This window comes from Ambystoma mexicanum, chromosome 4p (assembly GCF_040938575.1).
Source record: "Ambystoma mexicanum isolate Mex_15411 chromosome 4p, UKY_AmexF1_1, whole genome shotgun sequence".
Lineage (NCBI taxonomy): Eukaryota > Metazoa > Chordata > Amphibia > Caudata > Ambystomatidae > Ambystoma > Ambystoma mexicanum.
In genome coordinates this window covers 1174861550-1174884506 of record NC_090927.1, presented here as the reverse complement: position 1 = coordinate 1174884506, position 22957 = coordinate 1174861550, and the positions used below count along the sequence as shown (strand labels likewise).

Genomic DNA, 22957 nt, shown 5'->3' with positions numbered 1-22957 from the left:
AGTGGGAGTCTCCCCATGAGATCATCCCGCTGAGTACCAGCCCCAGGGAGGCTATCTGATTTGGCCCCATGGGATGGGGGCTCCCCCCTCAGGGAGAAGTGACGGCATCTCGGGATTCCTCACAGTATACATACACATTACATTAAAAAAAATACATTTACCTTGCCTGCATGCACCCGCGCAGCCACTGGAAGACCGGATGGCGCTCCCCTCCCCTCCTCCAGGGAAGCATGCACGCTGCCTGATGGGAGAGGAGGCCTCTCATGTCAGTCAGAAGGTATACGCTGCTGGCATAATAAAACATGGTGACTGGCTGCCACTGCATAGATTAGTCACAGCGGTCCTTTTCCAAGTCAGCGTAACTGAAACAGGAGTGAAAATACTGGTGAGCATTTGTTTTAAGAGTCATGGAAGGAGATCAGTGTCTGCACACAAGCATTTGGGCACAAGGGGGAGAAATAGGAAGTTGAGACCTTATTTCTGCCACCATAGTTGAAACTGGCTCTTTATTTCCCCCTGACCCCGCCTCCCCTCACTCCTCTAAATTCTGAAACAGTCACGTTCTTGGTCTTGTCAAATAAGCTTATGTTAAGATTGAACATGTTTTCATATTATCTGGCAGCAGTTGATGGTAGGCTGATTCAGTTGTTACATTGCAAAACCTTGCTTGGCTCCATGTGTCTAGACTGTGTGAACATTAAAAGTGAATTACAAATCCGTCTTTATATAAGATGTATGCAATGTATGTAGAAAGTAGGTGTTCAGCCTGGACGGAGACCAACCATACTTATTAATCATGTGAATATGTGCTGGTTGTAGTCTGATGCAAGGATGTATCTTCTGTACTCCAAACCGCCCCCCCCCTCTATACTAGTAGTTGTACTTCAAATGCTGTTACATCTACCCAATTATAAAAATAGATCTCATGCCCTGGAAGCCACATTAAACAATGGGGAATGGTACCATTGTTTCTGTTAATGCTGCTTCATTTAATCATGTTATTCATTTAGGGGTGTGACTGACCTTGTAACAACCCATCTTTTTGTGCCTATGCAATCCTTAACAAGCTTGTGATCACAACCCAATCTTGTAGTTGCACTGATGGTTGTAGAAGTTGGAAAGATGCTAAGTTGATAAGTATATTACTGTGTAAAAAACACATTGGTTTTAGCTCTGCCCACTTCAACAAAGCTCCAGAAAAGCTGTTGCTGATAACTTGAGCCTAAGACTGTGTCAGCAGGCAAATTACTGAGTTGAAAGTGGTCTTTCGGTCAGCTTTATGTTTTTGTTTGTTCAATATGGCAACTCTGGAACCTTTTCAGAGTTTGCTGTGGATTTGATTCTAGAGACAAATATTCGAGATCTGTTTGGAATGGGAGTAGTGTTTGAGTCCTCACTATTATCGCGAAGGGTGATGTTACCGGGTCCAATGTAGTTTTTTGGTGGTTCCATGGTGATAATGTCTGAAAATCAGGGGGGAGATAGTCTAGACATGAATGAAAGCATACCAGCTTGGAGGTTTACCATTACAGCTAAGTCCAATTGTTCCTGGTTTAAAATTCTTGAATTTGCATTGTTTCTTTTTTAACTAAACTGTTTAAGAAAAACATTGTGGTGTTTGATTTCATGTTTCATTCAATTTCAATTGACACACCCTTTTTTAAATGATTATTCTGAATAAAAACAAGTTGCACAATCCAACAGGGTGATGAAATTATCAGTTAATCACACATGTAGGGTGTTCTCATATTCCAAAGCTTATAAAATCTATTGCTGTGGGTATGTTAGCGATAAGTGCATCGCTGAAGCAGTGCTTGACAATAACTTTTCAAATGTGGCCTGGTGTTGCAAGGTTTCCAGAAAAATAATTCTTGAATTGTGTTGTGGTTGTATTCAGCCTATTTGTTTTCTCAATGTTTGGTTGGGAGTATGTGTGCAAAGAAAATATTGTGGCCAGACTATGCATGATTCTTTATTTGTAATTCAAACCTGTATTTTCCAGAAGTGACCTTCAAGCAAATAAAATGTGCTCAATCATATGCTTAGGTATTGCTTTATTTCATTTCCCACAGTTTGTGCTCCACAAGTCAATGTGTATTTAGTGTCAAAAGCCCTTGGTCAGGACTCAGAATGGAGGGTACTGTTCCACTACCAGCATTGTAAGCCAGGACATGGTTTCTCCATTCCAAGAGCTCACTGTTGCTCCTATTACCTAATGTCACCAACACATGTGTGACACAAAATGACTTGGAGGACAACATTTTTGAAGTGAAATAGGAGCACAATATGTTTGAAGTGAAATAAAATACCCATGTGCATGATTGTGTGATTTATTTCTGATTGAATGCCACTTCTGGAGAACAGATTTGAATTACATAAAAGAAAGAATCATATGCTGTCTGTCCTCAGTCCTCTCGTTTCACCCCTACGAAAAGTCCCATGCCCAGGCTGTTAATGAATGGAAAGTGCATGCAGCACACAAGTTTATTTTTCTCCTTGGCAGAGCTATACCATGGAGTCCCTCTTAGTCTTTCTTGAAACAATTTTAAAGTATACTCCTGTTTTTCCCTTTAGGACCAGTTTCCATACCCACTGTAGCAGCTGCCTGCCTAACCAAGGGAACCATCTGTATAAATCTTGGTGAGCCTGCTGACGGGCCAAGGTGGGAAAATGGCGTTGCTGTTCTCAAATACACTAACGGAGACCTTTGCCCAGATGGTATTCGCAAACGAACAACAATGATTCGCTTCAAGTGTGATGAAAGTAAAATTGCAAGTATCTTTCTTATTTTATTGTAATGACTTGTATAGTGACATTTTTTATTATCCCACAGCTGGCTTCATTTCCTACTTTAATTTGAAATGTAGAGGTATTCACTTTTACGTTGAGACCCATTATTCTGATGCTTGTTAATCTGCTTAGAATCACATGCTGTGCATATGGTCCGACATCCAGTGGTATAGGCAGAGTATTGCATCTTGTCTTTCGAGGATTGAAAGGGGACGTCGGCATAGGCGTGTCTGTAACACTATCCCTAATGTAACGTGTAGTGTACCCAAAATCCCTCACCCACCGAGGTCTCTCAGATTGTTTTTTCTCCCAGATTACTGGTCGCCCTAATGCAGAGCACTTACATAAAGATATCGTTATTGTCATATTTATCGACTTTGTCGTTATTCCCGTTAGGTTACTTCGACAGTTGAATCCTGTGAAACAATGCCGAAGACTGCTGCAGGCTTTCGTCGCCTGATTGTTTCTAGCGGCGCTGTCGCCACCTGCCCAGGCTTTCTGGCCGGCCTACACAGTAGGGAGAGTGGGGACGGGATGGCCATATACTTTACAAGTATGCCTTTCCTCTTTCACCCTCTCTGCTCCCTGGGTTTTGTCATTGCTGTACCTGTCTTTCGCTATGAAAAAGACTCCATTTAGACTTTGTCCCTCATGAAGGGCCAAATATCCTTGGAAAGACGAGCACTATCTGTGCAACAATTGTCTTCCCCTCGACCACAAAGAAGCGGGTTGCACGGCCTGTAGACTCCTGCGCCCTAAGACGCTTAAGGAGCACTGCTTGAAGCGGTGGGCGGCCTACGGCATGTCACAGGCCGACTGTTCTTCCCCCGCCGTCGGAGGCCATTGACCTAACGGTAGATCGACCAGATTCCCTGAGCATCGGCAAGAGCACCACAAGGATTGCTTCGGCAGTTAGACTGAAGAAACGGTCGAAGGAGGCGGTGAAGCATAAAGAACGGCTAAGAGACATGCCGAAAGACACACCACAGCGCCCTGAACCCCGCCAGGACTAAGCTGAGAGTCCTGTGCCTTTGTCTAGTACATTAGGGGACAAATCTCGACGTCACAGAGAAGAAAATGAACCGTTTCCTCCCCTGGACTCCTCTGGTTCATCCTTATGGACCAGGAAGACATTTGAGGATGTATGGACAGATTGGAAACATTTGTCTCTTGTTCTAAGAAGCTTGCTCCCAGGAGACCTTGAGAAGACCTTCCTTTTATGCCTGTATCCAAGTTCCAGAGGACCTTGGAAGATCCACATGAGGAGTATACCTGTATCCTCACAGATGATGATGTTATGGACACATGTGATCAGGATGAGGATGCCACCTTTCTGGAAAACTACAATGTGGAAGAGCAGGCAGATCTTATAGACAATTGGGAAGACAGTCGTCAGGTTGATGCTCAACCTTGGACGTTCCCTTCTCCCACCCAGGACTCCGATGTCCTGTGCATAGATTCCCCCCCCCCCCTCCACTCTGGCTCGCCAGGTCTCCCCAATGGACAATAAAATGGCGTTCAACGCCTTCTTGAAAAAGGCTGCTGACCATTTTCAGATCGCCACTCAAGAAGCTTTACCAGATTCTGATTTTTTTGGAGGATATACTCGAAGAAAAACCTCCAGCCAGCCAGGCCATCCCTTTGTTAAACTCGATTAAGAGGCGATTGGCACCTCCTTGTTGAAGCCAGCCCAAACCAGAGCGGTGAACCCTAGAATTGAAAAGTTGTTTCGTCCTTCTCTGACTGACCCTGCCTACATCAAGGGTCATTCCACTCCAGATTCTTTAGTGGTTATCACTACTAGAAAATGGGCTGGTGCTCCAATCGCTACAGTAGAGGCACCACCCGATAAGGTGTCCAAGAGACTATATGCACTGGGAAAGAGAGTTATAACTGCTGCAGCGTTTTCCACACAAATGGCTAATAACACCACGCTTTTGGCCGGCTATATAGACGCCCAGTGGGACCGTCTGCAAGAAGGCCTTCAGGAAGTGCCATATCCTACATGGGCCAAGTTGCTCGCCATCGTTTCGGAAGGCAGGCAAGTCAACCAGAATGTGCTCAAGAACACTCTGGACGCTGCAGAGAGAGCGGGAAGAACCCTGGCACAAGGTACCTTGCTCAAGCGACATGCATGGCTGAGGAACTCTGGTTTCAAACCGGAGACCCAAGCAGCCCTGATTAACAAACCCGTTGAGGAGACCAACCTGTATGGCAAGGCAGTGGATGATAAACTGGAAACAGCCAAGAAAGAACATGAAACACTAAAGTCCCTTCAACAGATTACCCAGAAACCCTCTCCTCAGAGAGGAAGCGGCTCCTGACGGTCCTTTCGGGGGCAATCTTGTTTTCCCCAAAGCCAGTATAATGTAGGAAACAACTGGAATTCGGGACAAGGGTCTAATACCTCCACCACTTATCCACCCAGAGGACAGCAGTGTGGGAAAGGTAGAGGACGAGGTTCCAACCCCAGAGGCGCCTCGGCCTCTGGTCATAAATGACCTTCGGATCCAGGTCTCCTCCCATGCCACCCCAATCAGGGGAGTATAACATCTTTCCTGACTGCATGGGAGGGGATAACAACATACCAGTGGGTACTAAAGACGGTTGCCCAGGGGTACTGTATAGAATTTGCCCGACCACCCCACTTCAGACCACCAAAGTCAAAACGCCTGACACCGGACCACCTGTGGATCCTGCTCAAGAGATGGAGACCCTTCTAGGAAAGGATGCCATAGATGTCGCCCCTATTCTACAGGTAAACAAAGATATTTATTTATTCAGTGTACTTCCTTGTACCCAAAAAGGATCTCACTATGCACCCTGTGTTAGACTTGCGCGCAGCAAACAAGTTTGTCAAACCTCAAAAGTTTTGTATGGTCACTTTACAGGAAGTAATCCCGCTGTTGAAACAGGGGGATTACATGGCAACACTAGACATGACATGTAAAATGCATACTCTCATTTTTCAATGTTGGCAACGTACAGAAAATTCCTAAGGTTCATGATAGAGGACAGGCACGATCAGTTCAAGGTACTCCCCTTTGGCATTGCCTCGGCATCAAGGGTGTTTACAAAGGTACTGGCAGTTGTGGCAGCACACTTGCGCAGACTATCCGTTCCGGTTTATCTTACCTCGACAACTGGCTTATAACAGGGGGGGTCATACGAAACATTCCTATTAAACATGCAGAAGACAACAGACCTCTTATTCAGGCTAGGATTCTCCATCAACTAGAAGAAATCCAGCCCAGACCCCAGTCAAGTCGAACAGTTTCTAGGGGCTCTAATTCGGACGAAAGACTGCCACGTCTTCCCCTCCAACGAGAGGGTTGAAAACATGCTGTTTCAGATCCCTCAGTGTGTAGCCAGTCGGGAAGTGACGGTACGCAAAGCCATGCGACTGTTATGAATGATGGCGTCCTGCGTTTATTTAGTTCCTCACGTGCGTCAGCGCATGCGTCCCGTGCAAGAGTGGCTCAACAGCCAGTGGTGTCAGGCCAGCAGACAATGGGAAGGTCTGGTAGTTGTCTCGTCAGCCCTTGTTCTCTCTGCACTGGTGATTGAGGGAAAACCGCTTGAAGGGCAAGACCTTCACCACCCTCACAGTAGAAGCCACTCTCCCGACCAACGCATCTCTCACGGGGTGTGGGGGGGGGGGCTCACCTGCTTCAGAAGACGGCGCACGGCGTGGGGGTCCCCAAAATTAGCGTCCAACCACACAAATCTGTTGGCGCTATTAGCGGTATTCAAAGCACTGAAAGCCTTTCACACACAGTTACAGGGGAAAACAGTCTTGATCTTGACAGCCAGCACCGCAGCCATGTACTACCTGAGCAAACAGAGAGGCACACACTCTCCAGGGCTATCCAAGCTGTCCCAAAACATTTAGATATGGGCTCTCAAACACAGGATGTTCCTGTTGTCCCAACACGTTCCAGGGGAACTCAATCTTCTGGCAGACGTGCTCAGCCGACATTTCCCACTGCCCGTAGAGTACGAATGGCGACTACACGAAGACATGGTCTCCAATGTTTTCGCAGAATGGGGCTTCCCAGAGATCGACTTGTTCGCAACTCTGGAGAACACTCAATGCCAAGATTACGCCTCTAGGTACCCACAGTATGTATCTCCAAGACAGTCCTAATAAGATTTTTTATAAAATTGAATTTCATTTCCTCAAATATTGGCTCGACCATCCATTTTTTGCTTCTTTTCATAAAGGCCATTGTGTAGCAAAGCATCCCAAAGTTTCCTTCAGTCCTCGATTTTTCACGGCCTACATTCTCGTTATGCGTTAATGCCGCTAGTAATGTCTTATATTTCATCCCGTCTATGCCGAAATGCAATCTCCTTTGCCTGTATTTTAGGCACATATTGTGGAACACCTCCAAATCTCCTGTGTGACAGAATTCTGTGCGTCCCTTCAGAGCTCTTGATAGTTTTATCAAACACAATCTTCTCAAGGGCTTTGTGTGGAGGTGAAGATGTAATCAACCACTTCTTCTTCCGTTCCTGCTCTGGCGACAAAGGGCCATGTGCACATTGGTGGAAATGTTGGTTTTCTGTCCAAGAGTGAACGTTTGAACAGTGGTGCATTAGTGACCGCCATTTTTCTAGCAGAATTTCCAAAGACCCATCACAAGTTTTGGAGCTCCACCAAAGATGGTTGCTGAAAGACTGGGACCACTGTAAAATATTTTCAGAACCTTTGTTTTTCCCTGCAGCTGAGATTTTTTTATTGATGGATTTGGCAACGTGCCATACATTGAATTGATGGCGAATATTTGGAAACTGCGATCTCATTGTCTTGGCTATTGAAATGTGTGTGTCCGTGGCTATGAAGTCGATTTGCATTCCCCTCGATTGGAGATCTTCCAGTGATTTTATAAAACCAAGTTTCTCCATGGCCACTGAGGATTTACATTCGGACACCTGCACGACCACCGAACTCACAATTCTTTTAGTTTCCATGTCCTGAAAGTAGTATGTGCAGTAGTTTGCTGAAAATCCGGGGCTGTCACACTGTCCATCGCCAGCTAGCCTGAACCGTTTTTCAGAGAATGTACTTTGAATAGACAATTGTTAAATTTTCCATGCTTAACTAATGGCAGGGAATAGATATTGACGTTGATATTTGTAGTACTGCGTTTTAGAAATGAAATGTTGTCCCACAAATTCACAGAAACTGGACAACTTTATGAAACTATAGCCACTGAAAAGTAAAGCAGCTGCACAAAGTAGATTCCCAGCTGGCAGTTTCCCCAGCATCGGTTGTGCGGACCATGAACATTTTTCATGGAGCATTTCACAGGTGGCATGTATTTTGTGGTTACTGCCTTGTGATAAACGAGTCACATTCACCAATGGCTTCCCACATACTTCCTCTCTCACTGAATGCGCACATTTCAACATCATTATAATCTCCATCAAGCTGCTGTCGAATACTATTAATAAGAGGATTCTTCCCCCCGTTTCAAACCCAGCTCCCGGATGGGACTTAAATGTGGTTTTGACTAGACTCATGAGGTCTCCCTTTGAGGCTATGCACAAGGCAAGTCTTAAAGACCTTACCTATAAGACAGCCTTCCTGGTGGCCATCACTTCTATAAGAAGGGTTAGTGAACTGCAGGCCCTTTCAGTACTAGACCCCTTCGTTACTGTTCAGAGATAAGGTGGTTCTGCGCACTCACCCTCGATTTGCACCTACATTTGTTTCCAAGTTGTCAGGCAGAAACCTGTGCAGTTCCCTTTGGGACCACTGCAAAATGTTTTAGACCACAGGAGTAAGCAGTAAACCCAATTGGTAGCAGTCTGCACCACCCAGATTTACCTGGTAGCTGTGGCTGAGCAGTCAGACTTCTCTCAAGAAGAGTTAGGCAGTATATAGAGTATACACAATAGGGCTAAAAATACAGTAGAACAAGCAAACACTGACCAGAGCTTGGGTATGAGAGTATATCATTATTTATTTAAAAACACACTTATTAAAATACACTGGCACTAATGTATCAAGCAAGTTCAAACACAGTCACTATAAGTATATACACCTCCCTAATTAATTATTCGACAAGTCTAGGTTAAGGCACCACTTATTTAGCAAAACAGAGGTGAGCGTGTAACCATAGATGGCACTCCAATAATTAGTTTAAAAAGGGAGAGAAAAGGCAGAGTAGGAAAACCATACAGTACCAACACTTTTAAGAAACCACAGCAAGTCAAGAAAGGCAGGGTCTACTGTAGAGCAAAAAGTTCATAGGCCAGGCCCACTCTTGGAGAGAGCAAGGCGGAATGTGCCCAAGATCACACAGTGGAAATGCACTCAAAGTCTTTGCAGAAAAGTCAAAAAGAGGTTGGATCAGTTCAGAAAGGCAAAGTTAGCAGGTCTGAGGTCAACCCAGTTAGAAAGTCAAGGATTTACAGGACACCTTGGACAATCTGTTGCAAGGGAGACCAGGCGGGACATAGTACCTGAAATGGTGAGAAAGCTCCAGCGGTGGCAGTTGTTCCTGGCAGCGGGTTCAAGTCGTGGCTTCGACCAGAGGAAGAGATGATCTCGACAAGGAAGAAAGCTGGAGGTCGTTGCACTGCCAGGGAAGAAACCAGCCGCAGAGTTCTATCTGGCCGCCGGGGTGCTTGGCACGGGCGATTCGACCACGAGACGTCCAGGAAGGCGAAAAAAGGCGAACTGGTTGGTCCCACCAGCTCAAAGGGAAGAAGACTCTCCTGGAAGATCTCCTCTGTCATCGGGGAAGTGGTGAGTTCGTACAGCAGGGCTCCACCGGTGGTGTCGTTGTTGTAGATGGCTCAGCTTCTCCCCCTCTTCGGATTCTTTAGGTCCTGTGGCGACTTCTGAAGTTCCAGTCCCCAAAGCCCTGCTTTTATGCAGAAGTACCCCCATTCATCAGCCTAGCTGTCAATCACACATGCAAAGTGGTGAGCCGGGCGGTTCGCCACTGGGCCAATCACACAAGAGTGCGACTTGAGTTGCCAAGGCAACTCAGTCCATGGTGCCTAATTCCCCTGCCACACATCCTGTAGACCCCAGACAGAGTGGCACCATTTGGAGGGCTTCTGTGGAGAAGCCCGCCAAAAAGTGGAACAAAGGGCTCGACTTGGGTTAGAGTTTCAGAGGCGAACACAAATGCCATTTTAAAATAGAGTCCTGGCAAAAAGACCCAACCGGGGAATAAATATTAAATAAATAACCTGGCGGTATCTTTAAAATTGCACTAAAAAGTGGTGTGTTTCAAATGAATGGGAAAATCCCATAGGAAATATTCTGGTGGAATATTTCACGTGGTATCCACTGCCACCAGCCAGAAACTCGACAAGGGGGGACGGGACAGTGCCCCCTTGGTAAACTGACCCTGGGGCAATCGAATTACCCCTACCAGTACTTCCACAATATGATGGTTTGTACCGATTTTGTTCACAATTTGAGACTAGTAAAGCCAATGGTGACTTTACATGCTCTGGGAAACTGTAGTCAGTCCCAGGGTATGGAGACTATGTTTGGGGGTCACTATGACACCCCTGTGTTACTGCACTGAGGGTGCTGTGTAACGCACATACCAAAAACACATGAAGCCCTATGGTGTAAAAGACCCCATAGCCCATAAAACACTTTCACAGTCAAAGGACATACTCAAATCATGCCTAAGAGTGGGAGGAAAAGAGTCTCACTCTTAGCAGGAGAAAAAAATAAAACCCAAAAATCCAGCAAAGCTGCTGGGGGACTCACTAGGTTTGGGAAATTAGCAACAGAGAATTCTCCCTAACACAAGTTCCACGTGAAACAGTCAATAGAACTGACCATTTTCTTCCAGATCCCCTCTAACATGGCTTAAAGAAGCCTGCACACGTTAGATGTGTGCAGGGCAGTCATGTATTATCTGGAAAGAACTAAACCACTGAGAAAGACGAGCCAATTTTTCGTTTCAGTGGCGGCTGGCAGTGAAGGAGATCCGGTCTCCAAGTCAGCAATCTCAAGGTAGATAGTCAAATGCATCACACTTTGTTACACTCTTGCTAAGCGAGAACTGCCCTTCCAGCCTAGAGAACATTTTACTCGAGGCACTAGGGCTTCCATAGCATTCATTGCAAATGTTCCCCTAGAGTCATCTGCAAAGCGGCAACCTGGGGTTCTGTACACACCTTTACAAAACACTATTGCCTAGACACTTATAGGTCTGATTCTCAGGTGGGACAAGCAGTACTAAGACATCTTTTCACTACTGTTCCTTCTCACAACCCACCTCCAACTCCAGGTACTGCTAGCTAGTCTATGTACAGCATGTGATTCTAAGCAGATTAACGAGCATCAGAAGACATGCATTACTCACGTAACAGCATTTCTGATGATTGTATCTGCTTAGATTCACATGCGCCCACCCTTCTTCCCCGCTCGGATGGAAGGAACATAGACGCCTTACTACTTTATCTCTTTTATTTACTCACTCACGATAATCCTTTTTTTTTTTTTAATTTCTTTTTTTATTGGTTTTACAACAAAGAGAAAAATGCATCCCCAACTCCCCCCGTTCCCCCCCCCTCCCCTTGAAGGCAATTACTTATGTCCGTGGTCCATTATTGCCATGGGCCACTCGCCAAAGTTATTAGGTTCATGACAGAGGAACCGTCATCCCGGCCACCCCTCACTCTCCTCTGGGAGTGGCCTCTCCCAGTCCGTGAACATATGTGTTGGCACCTTGGAGTTGCATCTGTATTGTCCATTATTTGCTCCGGCCCCGGCCAGGCCGCCTCCTCCCCACTCACTGAGTTCCCTTTGGTCTGTGTTCTGCCCCCGGGCGTAGGGCCCAGTCGGGCCAGCCTGTCCTCCTTCCGAGTCATCTGAGTCACTCCTGTTGTTTCCCGCCCCGTCTCCGAACAGGTCCCGTACCAGGGTGTTCCACGCCAGTATTCTGGCTCCGCTATTGCCTTCTCCCCTCTGTGTGGCTCTCATCCAGACGGTCGTTTCCGCTATCGCCCATTTTTGTAGATCTGCCCACCAGCCCTCTGCCGAGGGTCCTTCACTCGTGTTCCATGCCATTGCTATGCGGCGCTTCGCCAGTATTGTCATCAGGTCTTTCATTTTTGCCACGTGTGCCATCTGCCTGTCCCCCCTCGGGAACAGGCCCAGTATATAAGACCTAGGTGACCATGCCTGCATATGGATTCCTGCCGTCCTCGCCTTACTCTTCACCATATTCCAGAACTCTGTTATTTTGGGGCACGACCAGAACATGTGCACCATGTCCGCTTGTTCTTCCCGGCAGCGTGGGCAGCTGGAAGTTTGTCCTTTTCTTATCTTCATCATTCTTTTGGGAGTTAGGTATGCTCTGTGGACTATGTAGATTTGCAGCTGCCTGAACCTGGCATTCCTAGAAACTTTTTTAGTGTATTGGAGGGTTCTATTCCATTCTCCTTCTTGGAAGGGCTGCTGGAGCTCCTCTTCCCATTTTGCTCGCACGTTCAGTGTCTTCCTATTAGTGGTACCCAGTAGTTGCTCATAGAGCCTGGACACCGTGTGTCCTCCTTCAGAAATGTCATACCAGGTATCCAGCGCTCCCCCAGTATTCTCTGCCTCCGCCTCTGGCATGGTTCCCCACCTCTTCTTCATTGCTTGTACTAAGCTGTTATACAGGATGAACTGGCCCTTGTGCACCTCTTGCTCCTCCACTAAGGACTGGAATCCGACCCACTGTCCTTCTTGCCACAGGTCCCCTATTTGGGCTACCCCCTTGTCCTCCCATTGTGTCCTGTACGTGGCCAGGCTTGTTATGCGGGTATCTACCAGACCCGCCAAGGGGATCCGTCTTGAGCAGGGGTCCTGCATGCCTTGCGTTTTCCAGGCTCTCTCCCATAGCGTTCGGCCTAGCTGGGCCATGCTAGGAAGAGACCTAGCCTGGGCAGCTGGCATCCAGAGGAGTTCCCTCAGGTAATATTGCCTGAGTGCTGGTCGGAGGAGAATTGCGTCGATGGAGGTGTCCTCCCCCAGCCATCTCACCACAAATTGGAGTTGTGCCGCTAGGTAGTAATGCAAAAAGTCCGGGAGTTTGATGCCCCCCCACTCGTGGCTCCTCTGTAATGTGGTCAGTGCTACCCTGTTTCTCCCCCCTCCCCACAGGAAGGTCCTCACCAGGTTGTGCAGGCGTTTAAAGAAAGCTCCCGGGATGTTATAAGGGATATTGGTAAAGTAATATAGGAGCCGGGGCAGGACCGTCATCTTCAATAAGGCCGCTCGGCCTATCATCCCCAGTGGTAGGGTCTTCCAGAACTGCATAGCGTGCTCAATTTTATTCAGGGCCGCCTGCGTGTTGGCTATGTGTGTGTCCGCGGTATCGTGGTGAATGTCCACCCCCAGGTATCTAAAGGTGGTCGGGGACCATGTGAGACCCAGGTGCGGCAGTTGATCTGGTGGTACTTTTCGCAGGCCCGCCAGGGGGAACAGTGAGGATTTCTCCCTGTTGACAGTGATTCCCGATAGTCTACCGAATGCTCCTAGTGCCTCGAGTAAATCTCGTAAGTGGGTGCGTGGGTCCTGGACGTAGAGCAGTATGTCGTCTGCGTAAATCGATATCTGGTGTGTCACCCCGTCAATTGCTATGCCCGTGTCCATATAATCCGTTCTTAGGAAGACCGCGAATGGCTCCAAAGCTAGGATATATAACATTGGTGACAGCGGGCACCCTTGTTTCGTACCTCGCCCTATGCTCCATTCCCCGGAGACCACCCTACCCGTCTTGACCCTTGCTCTCGGGTCTTTGTAGAGCAACTTTATCCATTGAAGGAACCCCTGCCCTATCCCAAAGTGGGCGAGTGCTCCCAAAAGCCAGTCCCAGCTCACCGAATCAAATGCTTTAATCGCATCTAGGGAAGCTACTGCGCACTCCCCGTCTGCTTGGTTAGTCCTATCAATGACGTAATGGAGTCTCCGGAGATTCCACGTCGTGTTTCGTTCAGGTACATACCCTGTCTGATCAGTGTGGATCAGGGTGGGTAGCACTCTCTTGAGCCGGTTAGCTAATGCCGCTGTCAGGATCTTGGAGTCCTGGTTTATCAGGGAAATTGGTCTATAGGACCCACACTCGAGGGGTGGTTTCCCTGGTTTAAGTATCGGCACTATAATGGATTCCGACATGCTATTCGGGAGCCTCCCCGTCTCATATGCCTCCTCCAGTGTTTCCAGCAATCTAGGGGCTAAACTGTCTCTGTACTTCTTATAGAATTCCCCCGGTAGCCCGTCTGGCCCCGGGGTCTTCCCTGTCGGCAGTTGGGTGATTACTTCCGCCAGTTCCTCCACTGTGAGGGGAGCATCCAGCATTTGGGCCTGTTCCTCAGTGAGTTGCGGGAGCCTGATTTCCGCGAAGGCGTCCTCTAGGTCCCCCTCCTCCCCCTCTTGGACTTTTGTGTACAGTTTCTCGTAAAATTGCGAGAACACCTCGTTTATACCTTCCTGGGACCTTACCTCCTCCCCTTGACTATTCTGGATTGCATTAATTGGTACCCGCTTGGCCTCCTGTTTGGTTAGCCAGGCCAGGAGCCTGCCGGGCTTATCCCCCTCTGCATGCAGCCTCTGTATGTACTTCCCGTAATCTAGGCGCCCCAGTCTTTCCCAAGTCTCCATGCACTGTTGCCGCAGGGTGGTGAGGTCATCCTGATCTCCTCCGTTCTCCCCCGCCCATTTCTCGGCCCTCTCAATCTTTCTTTCTAACGCGTCCAGTTGGGTCAGGGTTTCCCTCCTGAGTCCTCCCGTCTTCCCCATTGCCGCACCTCTGACCACAACCTTAAGGGCCTCCCAGATCGTCACCATGCTGTCCACACTACCCGAGTTATGCTCAAAGTAGTCTTCTATCGTGCTTTGGATATGTTCCTGGAATTCCCCGTCCAGCAGTGCTTCTGCCCTTAGTTTCCATGTGGGCGTGGGGGCCCCTCTGTGTGTATGTGCCCATGTGACTCTCAAGGGGGCGTGATCAGACAGGGTTCGTGCATGTATGTGTGCCCCAGTGAATTCACCTAATGTTTCCCTTCCCGTGAAAAGGTAATCAATCCGCGTGAATGTCCCATGCGGAGCACTGTAGTGTGTGTATCCCCTTTCCCCCTCATGTACCTTCCTCCAGATGTCCTCCAGTTCCAGCTGGTCCAGCACCTTCCGCAACCTCCGTGCTGGTGGCGCTGGTCGTCTGTGCTTATCGTCCGACCTGTCTAGTCGGGGGTCCAGTGTGCAATTGTGGTCTCCAGCCCAGATGATCGTAGCGTTCCTGTACGGGGCCAGCCGGGGCGTGAGTGACTCAAAGAAGGCTGTTGCGTCATGATTGGGGGCATAGGTGTTCACCAGGCACACCTCCCGGTTCTCCAGCATTCCGTGGACGATCAGGACCCTACCCTCAGCGTCCTTTTCCTGGTTGATGAGCTGGAATGGGGTGCTCGGGGCGATCCAGGTCATCACCCCCTTGCATAATTAGAGTACGATGAGCTGTACATCTGACCTCCCCATTTTTTGGCCACCTTGGTTTGTTTTCCGACCGTCAGGTGCGTCTCTTGTAGCATTGCAACGTGAGCTTTCGTTTTGTTTAACCAGGTGTAGACCCTCAGCCTCTTGACGTATGCATTCAGCCCTCTAACATTCCATGTGACGATGTTTAGGTCATCTCGGTTCTTGTGGGGCAGGTGTTAGTGGCCCTCTCCGTCCCATGGGCCCGTTCACTTTCATGTCCTTTTGACATGTCTCTTTCCGGGGGTCCTCGTCCCGCATCTCTCCCGTGGTACTTTGTGCGGTTCCCACATCCTCCATCTTCCGCGTTTCCCAGGGGTGTAGCTGCTCTTGCGGTTCTTGGATCCGTTTTTTCCTGGTGTTTTCCTTCAGTACGCTTCGCTGACCCCTGGCGCCTGGGGTCCGCCTCGCGTGTCCGCCTTCCGTGCCTCCGCCGTGGTTTCTCAGTCTGTCATGTCCTTTTTCCCTAGTGCCTTCACCCCACAAACTTAACCTCCTAACAACTGTAACTAAAAACAACACTAACAAACGCCCAGCCTCCCTCCCCCTGCTCGGGCCCCACCGCTCTCCAGGTGTCGCCTTCCTTTCCTCAGGCTTACTTGTCGCGGCGTAGTGCCTTAGAACTGGCACTATAAACATTGTCTCTGCTTGGGGTTCCTACTGTGGGTCTTGGCGGTCCAGTTCCGGAAGTCTTGTGCTCCCAGTTTATTCTTGGTTTAGGCCTTGAACTCGTGAGCTGTTGGTTATCCTGCTCCTTCACTTTTCCATTGGGAGTATCCCTGTGTCTTTAAGTTAGTTGCAGTGAAGTGGTGTAGCAACCTGCGGTTCGCTGCAGTGTTCCTCAGAATTTTGTCTCGCCCTGATCTACCGGGCGCCTGGGTCTTGCATTCCATCTTCAATCTCCTTCTCTGTCTCGTCGGGGGGCTTCTCTGTTCCGTCTGTTCCCCTCTTCCGGCTGCGGGAACCCCTGTTGGTCCATCCACAGTTGGGCGTCCGCTGTGGTCTCAAAGATCTGTGTCCTTCCGTTATGTAGCACTTTGAGTTTTGCCGGGTACAGCAGCATGAACTTCACGCCCGCTGCTCGGAGGCGGTCTTTGGTCGGCCAGAACTGAGCTCTTTGCCTTTGCACTAGCGCCGTGTAGTCGGGGTAGATGGTTATCCTGGCTCCATTCCGGGTTATGACTCCTCCGTCTCTCGAGAACGCCAGGATTTTTTCCCTGTCTTTAAAGTTCATGATCTTTGCGATCATAGGCCTCGGTGGTGCCCCCGGGCGTGGTCTCTTTGTTAATGCCCTATGTGCCCTTTCCACAACGAAACCCTGGGACAGGGTCCCGGCACCCACCGCTTGGATTAGTAAGTTCTCGATGTAGTCCGTGGGATCTCTGCCTTCCTCCCCCTCCGGCAGCCCCACTATGCGTACATTGTTGCGTCTAGCCCTGCTTTCCGCGTCTTCGGCTCTGCGTTCTAGGGTTCTGATGCGTTCCAGTGCCTCTGACATTTGAGTTTGGGAGGCGGTCATGTCCGTTGTATTGCTCTGTACCTGTTGTTCTACCGTTGTCACTCTCTCTGCCAGGTTTCTCGTGTCCTGCCGAAGGAGCCCCACGTCTACAATCACTGCATCTAGCTTGCCTTCTATCGAAGTCTTTAGTGCTTCTATGGCGTCCAGGATGCTCCCTTCCACCTGTTTGATCTCTCCATGCGCCACATGTGACGTTACCGTGTCCTTTTCAGCCGCCTCGGGCTGCTGATCCTCATTCTTGCGGGCAAATGACTCCATGACCGTCTGCCTCCCCCTACCACCTCTTGGTTTGTCTGGCATGTTGGTTCCGATTGCTGTGTGCCAGTGCGCGGGTCCTGCTCATGCAGTTTCGTGGTAGTGGCCTTGGGCCGGGGTCTGTATTATGGTCCTCCTCTCGTGCGGTTAGCTTCACCCCGTCTTCCGTGGGGTGGTGTACCCCTGGCTGTTTCTTCCGTGCGGGTGTATGTGGGAGTAGGCCCGCCGGTAGGCCCCCGCCAGTTGTGTGACTCGTGGCTCTTCTAGGGTCTCTGTCAAAGCTGTTTGAGTAGGCTGTATCCTCTTACGTATGTCCTGTGACCCCCCAGGGCGGGCGTTCGGCCCACCTCTCTGGTGTGGCTCTGCCGTCTGTCGCTGTCCGCCCCAGCATATGTCGGTGGGAACTGGCCTCCCGCAGGGGCCCGTCACAGACGCATCACCCTCCTCTTCAAGTGAGTGTTCCGGTCCCCAGGTCGGGGTCAGACACTCCGTTCATCCCCTTCGTCCTCTGGCCTCGGGGGTCTCGGGGTCTCCTTTCCTTACCCCGGCCGGGGCTCTCAGCGCCCGACTACCAGTCTTCGTTCGGGCTCCGCCACCCGTGCCTGCTGTCGGGGGGCCTTGGGCACTCGCGCTCCTGTGTGCCTGTCCTAGCACGGCGTTACGGTGCGTCCTCTGGCCTCCTTCTGCGGTGTTCCGTCCCCCGCAGCTGCCCGTCCTCCAGGGCGCTCCCGGCTGGTGCTCTCCACGTCCTCACCTCCAGCCCCCCTTTGCTGTCTATCGGGGGGGGCGCACCCTCCAGTCCTCCGGCGCCGCTGCTGCCGCCTGGTCCTTTCCCGCTCTGCCACGGCTTGTGCTGCGGTCCGTGGGCGTCCGCGCCTCCTCCGTCTGTCTCGGCACAGCGCTGCGGCGCTTCTCTCGATCTCCTCCCTTCCCCCGGGCGGCTCGGTGGTCTTCGCTAGGCTGGCTGTCCGCCGGCGGCGCCCCAGGGTCCTGTTTTCCTTCCTCCCGCGCCCGCCTTCTTCTCGGTGGCGAGCGGCTAACTCAGCGAGGCGCGTCCGCCATTTTGCGTGGCGGAGTCGCGTATCTCGCACTCTCCGTTTTCAGCCTTCTCGGTCCCGATTCGCCTCGGACTTTCTCCTGCGTGTTCTCTGGGCGTTCCGATGCCTTCCCTAGCTCTTCCTCTGTCGTTTTCCTTCACTTTATGGCCTTTTCCAGGATCTATCTCCGGATCGAGCGGGAGCTCTTGAAGACTAGCTCACGCTCGCATGGCCGCCAAGCCACGCCCCCCCCACTCACGATAATCCTTGGGCTCCCTCACCACCCTCGTTTTAGGGTTACGATTTGGCATATGCTCAATTATTGCCTGGATTAAGCAAATTATGAGCGTAACAATTTGTCTTCACTGCAGGGTGTTGTGTAGAGAATAGTTAGTGGCCTATGTTAAGTGATCCTTTATTGCTGGTGTAGCATGGTGTTCATGTCGGCTATAAAGTGTTGTGGTGAAGTCTGGGTGGGCATTAGCCCAGCTAGCAAGGGGAAAAATACAAGCCGTATTCATGTGACTTGGTTTACCAACTCTGCAAAACAGGAAAAAGATATATGGGTAAGCTGGCATTTAAGGAACAGTCCATTTGAAGTGCGTTCGGCCAATCAACGATGGTTGTACTTTGCCTTCAGTGACCATCAACAAGATCAGTTTGTTGAGTTTCTATCATTAAATGTCTTTCCTTTATAGGCAGTGTTGGACCTTTTTCATTCCTGAGCTTTAGTACTTTTGGGAGCAGTGTGCCTTGACTTAAATGTATATAATTTGGTCTACTGTAAACGAGGAGTGTTGACAGGCATTCAGGTAAAATGCAAGGAAACATGATTTTAAAAAACTGATCGGAGTCTGCTGCTGTTCTGTTTGTGATTAAGGCTTTAAAATACATTTCAATTTGCCAATATGCTTTAAAGTCAAAAACTACATCAGAAATTCAGTACAGCCACTAAATGTTTTGAACACATGCTTTAAAGAAAGTATTATAAGCTTTAAAAGAAATACTTGGGAATAACTTTTGAGTCACAAATTACATTGTCAAAAAATAGCACAAGCGTCACTAAATGTTTTGAGCACATCAGAAACAGCCTGGAGCAAAGCTATTTTAAAGTTACTGGATCAAACGCATCCGGAATCGCTTGATATAATGACCCTTCCCCAACGTATACCCCTTGGCTTTAACTCGGGCCATAACTTGGTGGTGGGTCATTGTCATCCCGCAATAACGACTCATCCCTTGGTCTTAAAAGCTATATCAGGTCATTGGTGAGTTGAAGATATCCAATATGAAGGCGTCCGGAAGCAAGACAGACAACAGATTAAAAGTTAAAAAACAAATGGTTTATTAAATCAAATGTCAGGGTGGTTGAAGGCCTGACTTGCCCTATGCTAGGGTGGGATTTCCCTATCTGAACCAAGCTAAGGAACGTCTGAGTCAAAGAGTTTAACTTAAGTCTGTCTGTGTCCAAAACCTATCCTTGCCCTCACAACTAAAGCTAAATAATGTGTACAGATGTCAATCAAAGAAATGGTGATCAAAACAAAGTTCTGAGTTTCTTCCAGCTCTTGACTTCCTTTCATCTCCCCTTCCCCAAGTTCAGCAAAGTTCCACAAAAGTCTAGATTACCTTCCCCAAGTTCAAAACAGCTCCACAAATCCTTGTCCCAAGTTCTAGGCAATGCAGTTCCACACAATCCTTTGGGTTCCCTTCCCCAAGTTCAAGGCAACACAGTTCAAAAGAAAAGGGGCTTGTGGCTCCGTCCTCAAGACAACATTTGCAGTACATCAAGTCTCAGGGATCCCTTCCCCAAGACTTCAATGTACCAATTTGTACTTGTTTCGGTATCTCAATGTTCAACACAACTCCAGGTCCACTTGAACCTCCTTCTGGATTGCATCAATAGTTCACTTATATTGCTGCTTCTTGGTTTGTTTAACAATCTCTGGCTTTCATTATTTTAGGGCTGTCTGGTCTAGGTGCAGTTGTCCGACTACATGGTCCACCCACCAAAGGTCGCGCAACCAGGAACTCTGGGCTCTTCAGGCCATATAGGTTCTTCTATCTTTGCCCCTGTGTACAGATTCACATAGCTTCTCATTGTCGGTCTCTTGGCTTTATGTACAGGTTCACACTCTCCTGGCTTCTCCTTGTTAGCCTCTTGGCTTTGTCAACATGTGTCACACATCCCATGCCAGTCTTGGGCCTTGTTGTACTTTATCCATTCATAAAGTTCACCCTGTGGTGGTCGTCTTTATTCATCCACTTTCTGTCAATCTCTTTCATACCTGCACTCTTATTCCATAGATTATTTTAAAATGGGCACTCTCCCTTTTAACTTTCATCAGCTAATAACTTTGCCTGCATAGTTTTCATTCAGTTTGGTATTCAATATGCGTGATTTAGCTTTGCTTCCAGTTTCCATTCAGTTCGGCGTAGCCCCTAGGAGCGACCCGGCTTCGCGGGTCGATTTACCTGAACTCGCTGGTCCTTGCTGTTCCTCTCTGGCGGCTTTGCTGCTTCCCTTCTGCTTCGTTGGCTGGCAGCGGTCACTGCGAGCCCCGCTCGCACTCCAGATGCCTCCTTGCACACATCGGCAGCTCTGCTCCTCTTCCAAAGTTAAGGACTGCGCCCTCTCTTCTTTCGTCCTTGTCCGCAGCTCCAGTTACTCTCTCCTGACCTCAGAGGCTCCCACACCTGTGGAAGTCTAACGGCCCAACTCGCCCTGGGCTCCACAGGTCCTGTGGGACTTCTGCCGGCGTCCTGGCTTTCTAAGGTCCCACCATGGCTGCCCCCTCACACGCAGGGTCCCCTGCTGGTCTCTCCCACACAGGCCGCTCTGTTGGTCATCTTCCTGCTGCTCTCTGCCTCTCCTCTTATACACCTCCAACCACTTAAAAGGTTTCAGGTGTGACTTCTGATTTACCTGACTGTAGATAGAGGGACATGCCTGATCTTCACAGTACTTTGCAGGCATCTTCCTCGTCCCAGTACTAGAGTGGTGAAAGGAGTTACTAGTGCTAGCCGCCTCTTCCTTGTCCCCATGTCATAGGTCATGGGGAGATGTTTTACAGTAGCCCATAAAGGCCATTTGAGGGTTAGGTTGGTTTCAATAGGGAAAGGGGATACCATGTCTCGCCTGTGGGTTCCCCACTTCCATTCCCCAAGGACCCTCCACCCAGGTGATCCTCCCAAGCTTCTCCACCCCCAGGGTCAGGATCCAAAAGGGATGGCCTTTTCCCGGCCACCTGAGAAGAGGATCCAGGAGGAGTAGGAGTGAGGATACTCTCAGGTTTCTCACACCAACCGCATACTACGCATGTGGGAGAACGGATAGCTCAGGGGTAACGTGCTTGTCTTGGAAGCAAGACAACGCGGTGCAACACAGGTTTGAATTCCAATCCTGTGCTTAGCAACCACTTGCTGGTATTAAGCGCATTATAAATTAAAAATAAAATAAATTGGTTTGGACACAGTTAGTGTACCCTCTACATCTGTGAAATCATGTGTGGTCCTGATAAGGCATGCATTTATGTGGTGCACATGCTTGCACAGGTGTTAAAAGCAGGCTGTTCAATATGCCTTTCAGCAGTGTGAGGCAGCTTAGTGATAAGGTTCAGCAGCCCCTCGAGAGGTTCAAGCAGAGTTGGAATGTAACTAATCAAGCGTCAGTGGCTTTGAACTCTGCAGACGAGTTGAAGAGTATTGAGAGGACATAGTTGAGAGACCGAAACGCTATAGCAAATACTGCAGAACTAGATCCTGAATGGATGTGTTGGGAAGTGAGTTCTGCTCCTGCAGCTCCAAAACCACCCCAGAATGTTAGTTCCCAGTCACTGCATCTCCCATTGGAGTCAAGGGGAGGAGGAGGTGATAGGCAAAGAATGTAGGCGTCGGTTAACAGAGGTTTTTATGTAAATTAACTTGTACAAGTGGCAGCCGCAAATATTTTGTTTTAGTATTCCCAAATGTTTTCCATGATATTGCCTCGGCACCCCTCACTGGTCTCCCAAAGAATTTGGATCTTCTTCACTAGGATGGACACACTGTGGTCTTGAGTTTCTAAGAGAAGGTCCGTGGTGTGAAAGCAGAAGTAGGTCTTGCACTCATTTTCTTTGCAGTAAAGAAGGCAGTGGCCTGCACCTTATTCTGGATCTCAAGTTATTAAACAATGTCTTGAAAAGGGAAACATTCAAGTTGTGATCCTAGCCATGATCCTTTAAACATTTCATGCTTCTGGTTTATGTATATAGACAGGTGGGACGCCTACATTCATATTCACATTAGGCATTACCACATTAAGTTCTTCCATTCTGAGGTGCAGGAGAGCACTATCCATTTTACTCCCTTTATTTTGGCTTAGATTTGACACCCAGAATGTACTATCATCATCATATGGCTTTTATTAGACTATTTGTCATTTGCTAGATACCAGAAAAATCATCAACATTTACATTTAAATTTAAACAGTAATACACATATTATTAATACAGAGGGTGAGGCTAAAATTGTTGCACCACAAATATAAAAACAGTAATGGTATTTTGTCCTTCCCAACATGTCGGGGCAGTAATACTTTATAATGTTCAGGTCTGCCCAAAATGTAACCCACACAGTTCTGTTTACACAAAGGAAATGTACATAGGGAGTACGGAAAGCTGTGCAAAATAGCAAGTCAAAGGGCAGTACAGATCTACAAATTTCTTAGCTAGACAAAATAATTTGCAAAAAAGCTATACAAAAGTGCATTTCATAGGCCTATAAACGGCATTAATGAAAAGAAAGTGCATTTCATACGTATATTAGTTCATAGATCTGTGCACAATAGCAATCAAGGGGTTCTGCAAATTTCTTAACTAG

General features: G+C 48.6%; 1 protein-coding gene across 1 annotated transcript in view; it reads left to right on the top strand.

Moving 5' to 3' along the window:
* IGF2R (insulin like growth factor 2 receptor) overlaps window positions 1-22957 on the top strand; it is a 2762372-nt gene that overhangs the window by 1941613 nt on the left and 797802 nt on the right. The window contains 1 exon segment of the mRNA XM_069606818.1: window positions 2575-2771. Within this exon segment, the coding sequence (XP_069462919.1) occupies window positions 2575-2771 (197 nt within the window).